The following is a 12,682-nucleotide window of genomic DNA, read 5'->3' as shown; positions in this document are numbered from 1 at the left end:
TACAAACAAGAATAGTTCAACATCCACTTCATAGATGGAGCCACATGAAGATGTTAACTGTTAAACAAACAGTTGTCTAAGTTGATAAGGCATTTTTTCTAATTAACAATTTGACTTTAACTATTTAACTGATGAACAATTTACATGTTTGCACAATTGTGTCCTTTGTTCCAGACAAAAAAAAAAATAAATAAATAAAATAATAATAAAAACTCTGCTACCAATTGCAAAATTTTTGCAACTAGTACAGCTAACTGTAGCTTTTGCGTACGATAGGCCTAGCTGATTTGGTCTCAAATTGAAGATATTTCTTCCTATGGGTGGAGAAACGTAGGAAAATATAAAAATTCAGAATAGTAAAAAATCCAAATTGTTTAATTTTTCAGAATGGACCAATTTTCTCTACTAGCGCTGCCTCCTTAAAAGAAAGAATAGTTTTATTTTACAGAAATAAGAAATGAGAAAGAATTTGATGTGTACTGGCTTACCTGCTCACTGTCAAACATGGACTACATTTCTTTAGGACAGCTAGAAAAAAACTCTACTTCAAATGCAGAATTTTCTCAAGGGATACTGCTAGTGCTCATATACTAGTATTATAATTAGTTTTGCAATTCACTCACACTAAATGTTATTGAGGGCTGATTGTAAAACTTATTTTAATAGTAATTTGTTAGAAGTATTTAATTAGAAAAATTAAAGCATTTCACCTCTGCAAAGTTTAGTCTATTTATTGCTAAAAGAGTATTAAAATCAATGTTTCATAGATGTTTGGTGTTTTTGTGATGGTGTCACAGCAAGATTGTAAAAACTGAAGAAATAGAGGAGAAAACATTCACAAAATGTATCATTTTTAGACTATTAGTAATAAATATATTCTACACTTTAACAGGTGAAGTGCTTTCATTTTTTAAGTATTTTGATCAAGATAACCTGTGCAACATGCCATTCAGACATTATATTAAAAGTCACTTTTTTGCCAGATTGTTTTAATAAAAATACTTTTTATATCAGATAATATTATTACATTGTACTGAATTAATTTTAAAAACTAATGCAAATCTGAACTCTCTTTTTGTCTAGACTGCTTGTTTTCAGGAAGAAAGAGATGTTTTAGTGTTTGGTGATAAAAGATGGATTACAAATCTGCATTACTCTTTTCAAGATGATAATAATTTAGTAAGTGTTTATTTTTTAATATATAAAACAGCAAAGAGCAAATAAATTTCTTCTCTGTTCATGCACAGTACTATATAATATGGGTAGTGTCATTTACAAATAAATAAATATCAGTTTGCTGGAACTTAAGTAAACATTACTTACATATACAAAGGGTACTAGGAAAGTTTTGCAATATGATGCAACAATGAATCACAGGAAGCTGCTTGTTGCTGAATGTTGAGACATGTTCATACGTGCATAGTAGCCGCCGCGCCAAGTCGATGGGCTCAGTTATTCATTAGTAGTGAGAGTGTAAAGTGCTTGCGATGGCATCGTGGTCACGAAATGAGATAAGGACAGTTTTGCGGTATAATTTCGTGCAGTCACAGCTAAGTGGTATACTGAACAATGCCTGCCTAAAGTCATTGGATCTATGAAGAACCTGCGGCCAAAGTCAAGAATGGACACCTGGTACCTCCATCACGATAATGCTGCAGCTCACCGCGCCAAAGCCTGCACCGAATATTTGACCACGACAGGACTGAAACTTCTCGAGCACCCTCCCTACAGTCCAGACCTTGCTCCCTGCGACTTTGCACTGTTCCCGCATGTGAAAATGAAGCTAAAAGGGAGGCGGTTTTCCAGTGATGAGGACCTTCTACGGGCTTGGGACAACGAGTGTGCTTTACTCCCTAGTGAAACTTGGCAGAACTGGTTTAAAGATTGGTTTCGGAGGATGGAGAGGTGTATTGAATGTAGGGGAAATTACTTTGAAAAAATTAAATAAACAAAGCTGTATTGCAAAACTTTCCTAGTACCCTTTGTATAAGATGTGAAAAGTCATTGTCCTGAGGCAGTTCAAGTAGAAAATACAAGAGACTTACATTTGGCAGAAGAATTATACCATTAGGCAGCAAAAAAACATGGGAGTTATAAGATTAAATCACTTAAATACTCAGCTTATGAATTAATAGATGATGCACAGATTAAAAGATTATTGAAGTTAAATATGTATTAATTTACCATTGCCCAGTTCAGGGGTTTAGTAGTGAAATGTTTATAATGATTAAAAAATTTATGACAAAGATAGCATTCATAACACATGACAACAGTTCACAATGATATTAGAAGTATTGGTCTAGCACACTATAGCCATAGAAGCTGATATGCCAGAAAAATACCCAAAACAACCAAGTATTAGTCTGACACAACATGACACACTACATGAGGACTGAAAAATTTCTCAGCTATTAAAAAAATTATGCTGGCATCTGAGATGTAAATTGCATCTGGCAGAACTAAGGGAATATTTTTTCCCTCCAGTGCTAACCAAATTTTTATTTTTATTCAATAGTGGAAGATATACTAGCAAAATAATATCTGTTTGTTCATTTGAATAGAAAAATACCTATTTAAATTGCTTTCATATTTAAAATAAGTTTAATGCTGGTGGTGTAGAAAAGAAGCATTTCAAATATGGATTTTGGGATGAAGTAGTTGAACTTCTAAGACTCGACTGTCATCTTCAGTGTGATTGTACAGGTCCTGAGCTGGATATCAACATCCTTCTCTTTCTTGGTGATTCCCTTCTATTTCTGACTTCTCTCTCTCTCTCTCTCTCTCTCTCTCTCTCTCTCTCTCTCTCTCTCTCTCTGTCAGAGGATTTTTTGACTGGTACAGCAAAAGCCTCAGGCTTCCTTGCATCATAAGGCTAAACATAATTAATAATAATCTCAGTTTGAGCTGAGTTATTGAATCAAAAGATCACAATATTTGCTGATACAGAAATTATAGTCCTCATTGTCTTACTTGAAAAAAGACATAACAGGCATTAGATTCATCCATTAAATTGACATTTAGCTAGTCTTTCATAAATGTATTAAGTGTTAACAATTGTTATAGGTCTCTTAGCATTTTGAATATGAGAATTATGCAAAATAAACTTACAGAGATAGATTTTGCTACTTTGAATTATTTGTTGTCAACATCTTTGTTACAATCATTGTTGAACAAAGATTTAGACTGAAGCACAGTTTGGGGCTATAAAAGAAAATATTTCTATTAAAATAAAATTCCTTCCTCTAAACATAAAATTGTCATATTTGTAAGCAAGTGTGCATTCTTGTTTTAAGCACAGTGAAGTGATTTGTTAAAGTGCTTACTTATTTCAGCTGTATAGAAAGTTTATATGAATTTCATTCATTATTTTAGCAATGCTTGCTATGTGTATAGAGAAGAATAAAATAGAGATGAGCTTTCTTAGTTCAGTTATGATCAATTTAAATAACTGTTACCACTGTACTCATAAATCTGTTAAAAACAAGTTATTCACATACTAATCATTTATACTTGTTATATTTTAATTGTCTTGATGCTTTTAAATGATATAGATTTTTTTTTTATTATTATCAGAAAAACATAGATTATCAAAACTACTCTTTTTAAATAATGCTAAATGCACATTATCTAAATATATAAAAATAAAAAATAAGTGCACCATAACAGTTCTTATTAGAAGACTGATTTAATATATAAATCTTGTTTGTTTATATGTTGAGGTATGTAGATGCCATCTTTGTTTTGTTTCTAAAATTTCACTGGAATGGTTATTAAATAACTATTATGAAATAAAAAAATAGTGTATTTCAATATTAGAAAGCTAATCATTGTTTGAATACCCACGGCCATTAAATAGCGAATAAGTGATGTTAAGTAAAAGCCATGAGTTTGGGCTGAATTTGGAAGTGTCTGTAAAAGCCAAAGTAGCAGGGAGTTTATGATGAGAGCCATGTCAGTTCGGCCCTGGAGAGATTGTACGATATGAAAGGGATACAATTTTTCTCAGCATGGCTATTGCTTGGTAACTGACAGGACTGTTTTTTTTTAGAGATGGACACACTCACTTAAATAGAAAATGTGCAAGAATATTTGCTGATGCTATGAAGGCAATGTCAAGAGGGCTGGAGGCAAACTTCCACACATCTATCCTGCATCTGTCTTTCCTCAATTTGAATTTATGCCCTCTCAGGTGATTATTTTGAGCAAGAGGAAGAATCCCATCAGCATTGAGCATGCTCAAACCATTCAAGGCTTTATACACCGCAATCAGATCACCTCGCAGGTACCTAGCCTCCAGACACTGTAATTTGCAAAACTTAAGCCTTTCTTCGTAAGAGCAACCCTTTGTTCCATTCACTAATCTTGTTGCCCTTCACTGTACTCATTCCAACAGCTCTACATCCTTCTTAAAATGGGGTCTCCAGACCTGTATACATTACTCAAGGTGTGGCCTGACCATTGCCTTATACAAGGGAATAATCACCTCCTTATCCCTGCTAGAAAAATTCCTATATATCATTGAAAAGACACCATGAGCTACTCTTGCAGACCATCTGCACTGCTCAGAAAACTTCATATCGGCCTGCGCAATTACCCCAGGTCCTTTTCATTCTCTACCATTGTCGGTGTAGTACCACACAGTTGATATGTTGCTTTGGGGTTACTGCTTCCCGTATGTAGCACTTTACATTTGTCACTGTTAAACTTCATTTGCCACCTCTCAGCCTATCTGAGAGGTGGCAAATGAAGATCCTTTCTAGATCCTTTTGTAGCAGCATACTGGCATTAGTGTCCTTAACAACCCTGCCAACCTTTGTATTGTCTGCAAACTTGGGGACGTTAAGCTTGATATACCATCATCAATATCATTTATAAATACAGAAAACAACAATGGACCCAACACTGAACCCTGAGGGACTCCACTAATAACATTAGTCCACGATGAGCAGTGTCCATTGATTACCACTCTCTGTCTTCTCCCACTCAATCATCCCTTTATCCAAAGCAGCAATTTACCTCCAATGCCACACTGCTCCAATTTGTTCAGCAGTCTTCCATGTGCAACAGTATCAGAAGCCTTTCTAAGATCCAAATATATGATATCAAAATTATTCCCTGCATCCAGTTCCTTTGTGACCACATCATAGTATCCAATCAAATTGGTCAGGCAAGACTTTCCCTTAACAAAACCATGCTGTGTCCGAGCTATAACTGAAGTTTTGTCTAGATGATCCTGCAGTGCTTCTTTAACCAGTGCCTCCATTAATTTTCCTGGAACAGAAGTTAAACTAACAGGTCTATAATTATTTGTGTTGCCCTTTGATCCTCCTTTGTGAATTCGGGTCACATTTGCACATCTCCAGCCCATGGGTACCTCCCCTGAGTCCAAATAAGCTCTCATAATTATGGCTAAAGGTTTGCTTACTTCCTTTGCTGCCTCCTTTAATATAACTAGATAGATTCCATCCACCCCGGGTGCCTTTTTTTATGTTTATCTTCAACAAATTCTCCTCCACTTTGCTGTCAATTATTACAAAATCAACTAGCTCACTTCCAGAGTTTAATTCACCTCTGGCATTCCCCTCCCTGAATAACTCCTCATGTGTGAATGTAGATGCAAAATACTCATTTAGTTTGTTAGCCACCTGAGCAGGATGATCAACAGTTGAACCATCAATATCCAGTGGACCAATCTGATTCATCCCTTTCCTTCTAGAGTTTACATAGGTATTCTGTTCATAGATATAGTTCATAGATAAACAGGACATAGATGTTCTGTTTATATTCCATTATGACCTCCAAGTCAGCGAAGTTTATAATTAGTAATTTCAACAGAGAATACAATTGTTAGCCATATTTAGCAGCCACATGGGCTTGAACCATGCTCCTCTGAAATGCATATGCTGTTGCAGCCTAATTGTTGACCACTCGGCTAAATCAGGCTGGACCAGCAAGAGTGATTTCTCTTTTTTTTGTGTGTTCTTCCATTCTTGCGAGGCACATTTTGCCCTTAGTTGTCATTGTGCCACAAAACCCCTATTAAAATCAACCAAACCATTCTTATGATGAGCTGCTGATTGTTCTGGCTGATGTAAATGCTATTGCAATTTTTGCATTGGAGGTGTGGCACACCAGGCATCTTGTAATTTCCCGGGGAAAGGTTTGTGAAGCTAGCTTTTAAGGACTTGGCTTCTGAGAATTGTGTTAATATTAATATTTGGTAGTTTTTATTCTTTGGATATGGTTGCTATTTACTGATAGTAGTTGAGCAGTTGCTGTTGTCCTTTGGGCGTTGGTGGTGGGAGGGGGGGATAAGATGGACCTTATGTAAACTGAACTTTCTGCATTAATTAATACTTCCCAAAAAAATCATAAAAACCTGTTGAAATTAACTGTCAGTTATTTTAATTGGCAATCAAATCTCAATAAAAAAAATTACTGTTTTTTTTAGTATTAGTGTTATGTGGGTTTTGTTAAATTGCTTGATGTAAATTAATACCCAGATTTTACTAGTGTTTTTTTTTTTATTTGAGTCTCTTTAAACATGAGAATTCTAATGTAGTGTTTCTGATTATTTGCTAAACTATGTATTGGTTCTCTTGTACATATTTAGAGTAACTTTTGTCAAATCAGTGTAGTTCATTTTGCTGTATATTTTCTAAAAAAGTATCTGGTTGATATTTTCATGATATAATTTGTATTTACAATTAGAATAAATATTTATAATTATAATAAATACCAATTATGCTACTTTTTTATTTTTAGTATCTTGTAATGGATTACTACTGTGGAGGAGATTTGCTTACATTATTGAGTAAATTTGAGGATCGTCTTCCAGAAGACATGGCAAAATTTTACATAGCAGAAATGATTTTAGCCATTGATTCCATTCACAAATTAGGTTATGTTCATAGAGATATTAAACCAGATAATGTGCTTTTAGATGCTAATGGTCATATTAGGCTTGCAGATTTTGGTTCTTGCTTAAAACTCTTAGAAGATGGTACTGTAAGTATATTAGCTATTTTTTACATACACAAGAATTCTTAGGATTCGTGAATTATTTTTTACTTGTGCTACTTGTTTTTGATTAAATAAAAATGTAATTATGTACTTTTATATATAAATCTTGTGTGATGGGTGTCAGTAGTGAATGAGGGTACTTAAAAAGGTAATAGTTATATACAGGATGACTGCAAAAAAAAAAAAAAAAAAAAAAAAAAGGAAAAAATATTTGCCTGCGTTAAATATAATAAATTACATATAATAGTAAATTAATAAGAAAGTTAGCTTTATTGTATTTAATTTTATTGTAATAAGTGTAAGCTTGGTTATTTTTTTTATTATATGTTACATTCTTTATCATATATCATTGGTAACATTAAAACACGCACACGTGCGCACATTCTCTGATAGAAAAAGATTGCATTGCCTGGCCTGACAAATCCCAGTTCCATGGTGCAAATTGGCTATACTGCAGGCTATTTGTGGAAAGCTGATATGGGGAGTGTTTTCATGGAATACATTAGATCCTGTGATACCAGCTAATCAGTTTCTGAATTTCAAAGCCATTTGAATGTTATTGCTGACTAGGCATATCCTTTCATGCTTGGTTTATCCACCTGGTAATAAAGGTTACTTCCAGCAGGATAATATGCCATGTCACAAGGTGCATGTCATTCAGAAATGGCTCCATGTGAATGACTTTATCATACAGGTAGTTCCCGACTTTACTAGTTAATTCATTCCTAGTGCGCGCTCGTAAAGCGGGATTGCTTTCAATCTACAACACAGTTCTTTCCACACGAGTTTTCCTTATTCAATGGAATGAATACTCTGTGAGTCCACTGCTTAAGGATCAACCGCCAACAAGCCCAAAAGATTTCGGACCAATCTCAACTTCTTCCACCCTCCTCAAATTCCTTGAAAAGGTACTCCTTCCAGCATTTCACAAACAGCTGATGCCACAGAAACCGAAAGTTCCACTTTGCAGGCACAAATAGATCCACCATAACAAACCTCAAAACGTCACAGATATCAATTCTTCAGGCCTTCGAAACTAAATCCGAATTAGCTATTGTGTATGCCGATATTGAAAGCTGCTTTTGACAGCTTAGACATTACATCTCTTCTCAGCCGTCTGCAATTCTTCTTCAGGATAAGGGGAGATCTACTAGCTTTCTTTACCACTTCATTGAAGCATAGAAGTGTCCACCTCACAATGAAGAAGACCCACTTTACAAGGAAAATCAATGCAGGAGTCCCACGAGGTGGCCTCCTTTTCTCAACCATTCTAATTCTGTTCATGCATCCCTGTGATGATGCTCTAATATATGCTGATGATATAAAGTTCCTTATCTTAATCCCACCGTCTGCAAACCCAAAGGCAATTACGTCTTCAATCACTGAGAACTTGACCGCTCTTTCAACTTACTTGTAGAAGTTTGGGTTAAACCGTAACCCTTTAAAATCTGCAATAATGATATACTCATTGAATCAGCAACCAACAGTAATTCAACCATCAGTTTCTGGCACTCTCATCCCAGTGGTTACCTGCTATAAGGACCTCTGTGTCAATTTTGATCCAAAGCTGAGATTCGATGCGCACACTGAATACCTCCGGAAGCTATTTAGCACTCTATGCTGGAGAGCGAAGCAAACTTACTTCATTTCATCGGTGCCGCAACATATGCACCACTTTCATAAGTGCAATATGGCCTAAGTAGCCATTGCACTTAAAACCCCATCAACAACAACAACAATGATGCCGCAACCACTACCAGATACCTTCAAACCACTGTTTTTCTGGTTATTTTATATGCTGCTGAAATTTGGGCATCTGCATCGCCCTCACTTCAAAAAGTGGTGTTTGCATGTGAATACTGGACCCTGAAAAGGGCCACAAATAAGCATTGCTGACCCCCTAAATTGAGAACAACTGACATGGCTGAGCAGCTAAATATTTCCAGGCTACCTAAGTTAATTGACAACAGGTGTTTAACGACTACAGTAAAAATGTACACAGGAGTGATAAACACCCCAAACATCTGGGATTTCTGTCAATAGCACAATCCTCTGCCATCCTTGAGATCAGAGCCTACACTAATCCTCAAATACAACCAGCTGAAACTGTGTAATTGTTTCCTACCCACCCAGGCACTCCCCAAAATTCAGCCACTGCTCTGTCTTGGAATTAGCCTGCAGAAAATGGTTACCGACTACAAATACCGTCGCATTCTCCTCGAGTGGATTGACTGTGTTGAACTGACATAAATTCTTCCAAATTTGGGCTACGATGTTTAGTTCTGTTTCTGTTATATTTTCCTATTTATTATAATTTAAATTTACATGTTTTATTTTGTGTATCTTATAATAATATCCCACGTAACTATTAATTTTACCAATTTAATCACATGTATCATTCCTTAATGTAAAACTCCTGGCCATGTCGCCGTGATGAGAACTATTGTTTCTAGTACTTGCACCGTATTTAGCAGCAATAAAGAAATTTATTTTGTTTCCTGTAGACATAATGTTAAAAATAGGGGTTACGTTCTCAACAACGAAATTAGTTAGCTAATTAATTTGTTTAAACAATGATTGATTTATCCAAAGAAATGAAAACATAGCCTGTTAAATCAAACAAATTATAATAATAAACAAATTATTTATGACTTACAAATGTTAAAGAATGTTTATTCTTCATCATCGACTGGATGCACACTCGTTGATCACTCATTATTGGCTCGGCACTTGTTGGTTTGTTGCACAAGTCGTCTTCTTCAGAAATGGTTCAAGAAGTGTTTGTTTTCAAGATAATCTCTTTTCTTTATAAATTTCAATAGCATGCATATGCATTTCTCAACGGAACGTGCAAATTGCAAACTAACATGATATGCGTGGAGTAACAAGTTTACAAAGCTTAAAAAAAAAAAGGAATGAAGAGAAGATTCTGAAAATTTATTTGTTTTTTTATACGATTGAAGATTTCAGTAAAGGGGAAACACATTTCACCATAATAACATAAAAAACCACACAATTCCAGCTATCGGTATTTTTGCAAATACAATAATGTGGAGTTTTACTACACATTTATAATTGCTTGCAGTAACAGAAAAGTCCAATAAACCGGAAAGTGCAAATTATTTTTATTGTTTTATGGTTGTGACCTCCAGAAATGTGCTTTAGAAAAATATCACAAAGCGTTTGAATTGGTATGGTAACTAATACAATTTACATTATAAAAACGACATTTTAGAAAGTTATATAGCAAAAATTTGAATTTCTGAGGTCATGGGACGAATTACCAAAAATTAATGTGTTATCGGGTTCACATTATGATATTTTCATGATACGATGGTGTCTCTGGAATGGATTAATATCGTAAAGCGTGGTACTCTGTATTGTATAGCTGTGTGCGTGGTTTCAAAAGTGATATTTGTGAATGTTTAACATTCATTTTTTGCAATCAATGTTCATATTTTCGATTTTGTTGATACTTGAGGGGGGGAACTCTTAAACCCAGGAACTCGTAAAGCGGGAACTGCCTTGACCTACTCATTCACTAGCGATATATGAACCTAATTGAATGTCTACAGGATGAGATGAAACAAGCTATTCACAGCATAGAATCACTGCCATCCAATCTGTGGCAATTACAGTCACATGATAGAAGCCGCATGGCATAGCATTTCTGTAGAGCATTTTTTGAGCTTCATGGAGTCTGTGCCCCAATGACTTGAGATTGTTCTGAGGGCTAAAGAGGTGCTAACTGCTATTAGGTCAGCATACCAAATAAACTGACCACTTTTGTATACAATTAAATGATTTATTGAAAATATTTTAAATATATATACGGGTATATTTTTAACCACACACACACACACACACACACACACACACACACACACACACACACACACACACACTGATATCTGAATATACTGAATATCCAAAACATCTGCATATCTATAAATAACCTTTACACACAAGAAAACTAATAACGTGCGTTTAAACCTTTAGCCTCTTGTCTCCGTGTAACACTCTCCACCAGTTTTTTTGTAAAGGTCCTGTGATATTTTTTGCCATTTGCCCTTCAGAGTGGTGACCAAGTGAAATCTGATTTTTTGGATAGTCTCTCATCACATGCATCCAATGATCTAAGTCAGTGATTCTCAAACTACTGAGATCTATGGACTCCTTCAAAAATGAAAAAAAGTTTGCGGACCCATAAATACACACACACCAATGAGCCAAAACATTATGACCGGTGAGTTGTTATGCAAATCGAAGCATCTGCAGATGAACTATGGTGCGGGCATGGGTCGGGACATGGTATAAAAAACACCTGATACCGAGCTCCGTTAATCAGTGTTACTCTTATTCTTCAGATGGGAAAGGCAGCGGACTTAAGCGAGTTTGATTTTGACAAAGGCCAAATTGTAACGGCCAGACAACTGGGTCAGAGCATATCTGAAAAGGCACGGCTGGTGGGGTGCCCCGGGTCAGCTGTGGTTTGTACCTACTGAAAGTGGTCCGAGGAGGGGAAACCCACAAACTGCCGGCAAGGTGTTGGACGACCACGGTTCATCAATGCTGGAGGTGAGCAAAGGCCCTCCCGGATGGTACATGGCAAAAGAAGGGTGACTGTGACGCAACTCGCCAGTAATTGTAATGCTGGCGACGGGAGTAATGTGCGCACGCACACACATGCACACGCACACACAGTACATCAAACCCTGCTGGAAACGGGGCTGCATAGCCACAGGCCGCTCAGAGTGCCCATGCTAACCACAGTTCAACGGCAACAGTGCCTACAATGGGCACGCGAGCATCGAAACTGGACCTTGAGTGATTGGAAGAAGGTCGTCTGGTCTGATGAATCATGTTTTCTGTTGCACCATCTGGATGGATGGGTACGTGTATGTCGCTTAACCTGGGGAAGTAATGCTGCCTGGATGCACCATGGGACGAAAACAAGCTGGTGGCAGCAGTGTCATGCTTTGAGCGATGTTTTGCTGCGATACCCTGGGTCCAGTCATCCATGTGCCAGGCACTCTAATGTCTACCGCCTACATAAATATCATTGCCGACCAGGTACACCCTTTCATGGCAAAGGTCTTCCCCTCTGGCGGTGCCATCTTTCAGCAGGATAATGCGAAAGATGGCACCAGATTGTTCAAGGCTGGTTTGGGGAACATGAGGAAGACTTCCAGGTATTGCCCTGCCCTCCAAATTCACCAGACATCAATCCCATTGAGCATCTGTGGTTTGTGTTGGAACAGCAAGTCCGATCTGCGCCATCCCAACCACAGACTTTAGAGGAGTTAAAGGATCTGCTGGTTACGTGTTTTGGTACCAGATACCACAAGACACATTTAGAAATCTTGTAGCATCAATGCCTTGCCGGGTACGAGCTGTTCTGGCTGCACGTGGAGGCCCATCATATTAGGTTGGTGGTCATAATGTTTTGGCTCATCAGTGTATATATGCATACATTTCTATGTGTGTATGTATATATGTATGAACACTGGGTTTTCTGAAAAGAAAATTCAAAGTTTTATGTTTAAAACAATTCAGCTTTATTCTGGTTTTTACATAAATATATAATAATAACTTTATCATCAATTTGCTATACATAGAGCGAATAATTTGACCAGTTCCAGAGGGTTAGGCTGGCCAG

The 12,682-nt window shown here is 36.5% G+C and overlaps 1 protein-coding gene across 1 annotated transcript in view; it reads left to right on the top strand.

The window, feature by feature from the left end:
• Window positions 1-12,682, top strand: part of LOC150084800 (serine/threonine-protein kinase Genghis Khan-like) — a 477,571-nt gene that overhangs the window by 184,140 nt on the left and 280,749 nt on the right. Inside the window, exons 4-5 of the mRNA XM_090376356.1 lie at window positions 1,084-1,179; window positions 6,766-7,008. Coding sequence (XP_090232482.1) covers window positions 1,084-1,179; window positions 6,766-7,008 — 339 coding nt within the window. The remainder of the gene's footprint in view (window positions 1-1,083; window positions 1,180-6,765; window positions 7,009-12,682) is intronic.

Source organism: Mastigoproctus giganteus, chromosome 6, assembly GCF_048544385.1.
Source record: "Mastigoproctus giganteus isolate SK-2022 chromosome 6, ASM4854438v1, whole genome shotgun sequence".
Lineage (NCBI taxonomy): Eukaryota > Metazoa > Arthropoda > Arachnida > Uropygi > Thelyphonidae > Mastigoproctus > Mastigoproctus giganteus.
Note: the sequence above shows the minus strand (reverse complement) of the source record. Positions and strands in the feature narration are given on the sequence as shown.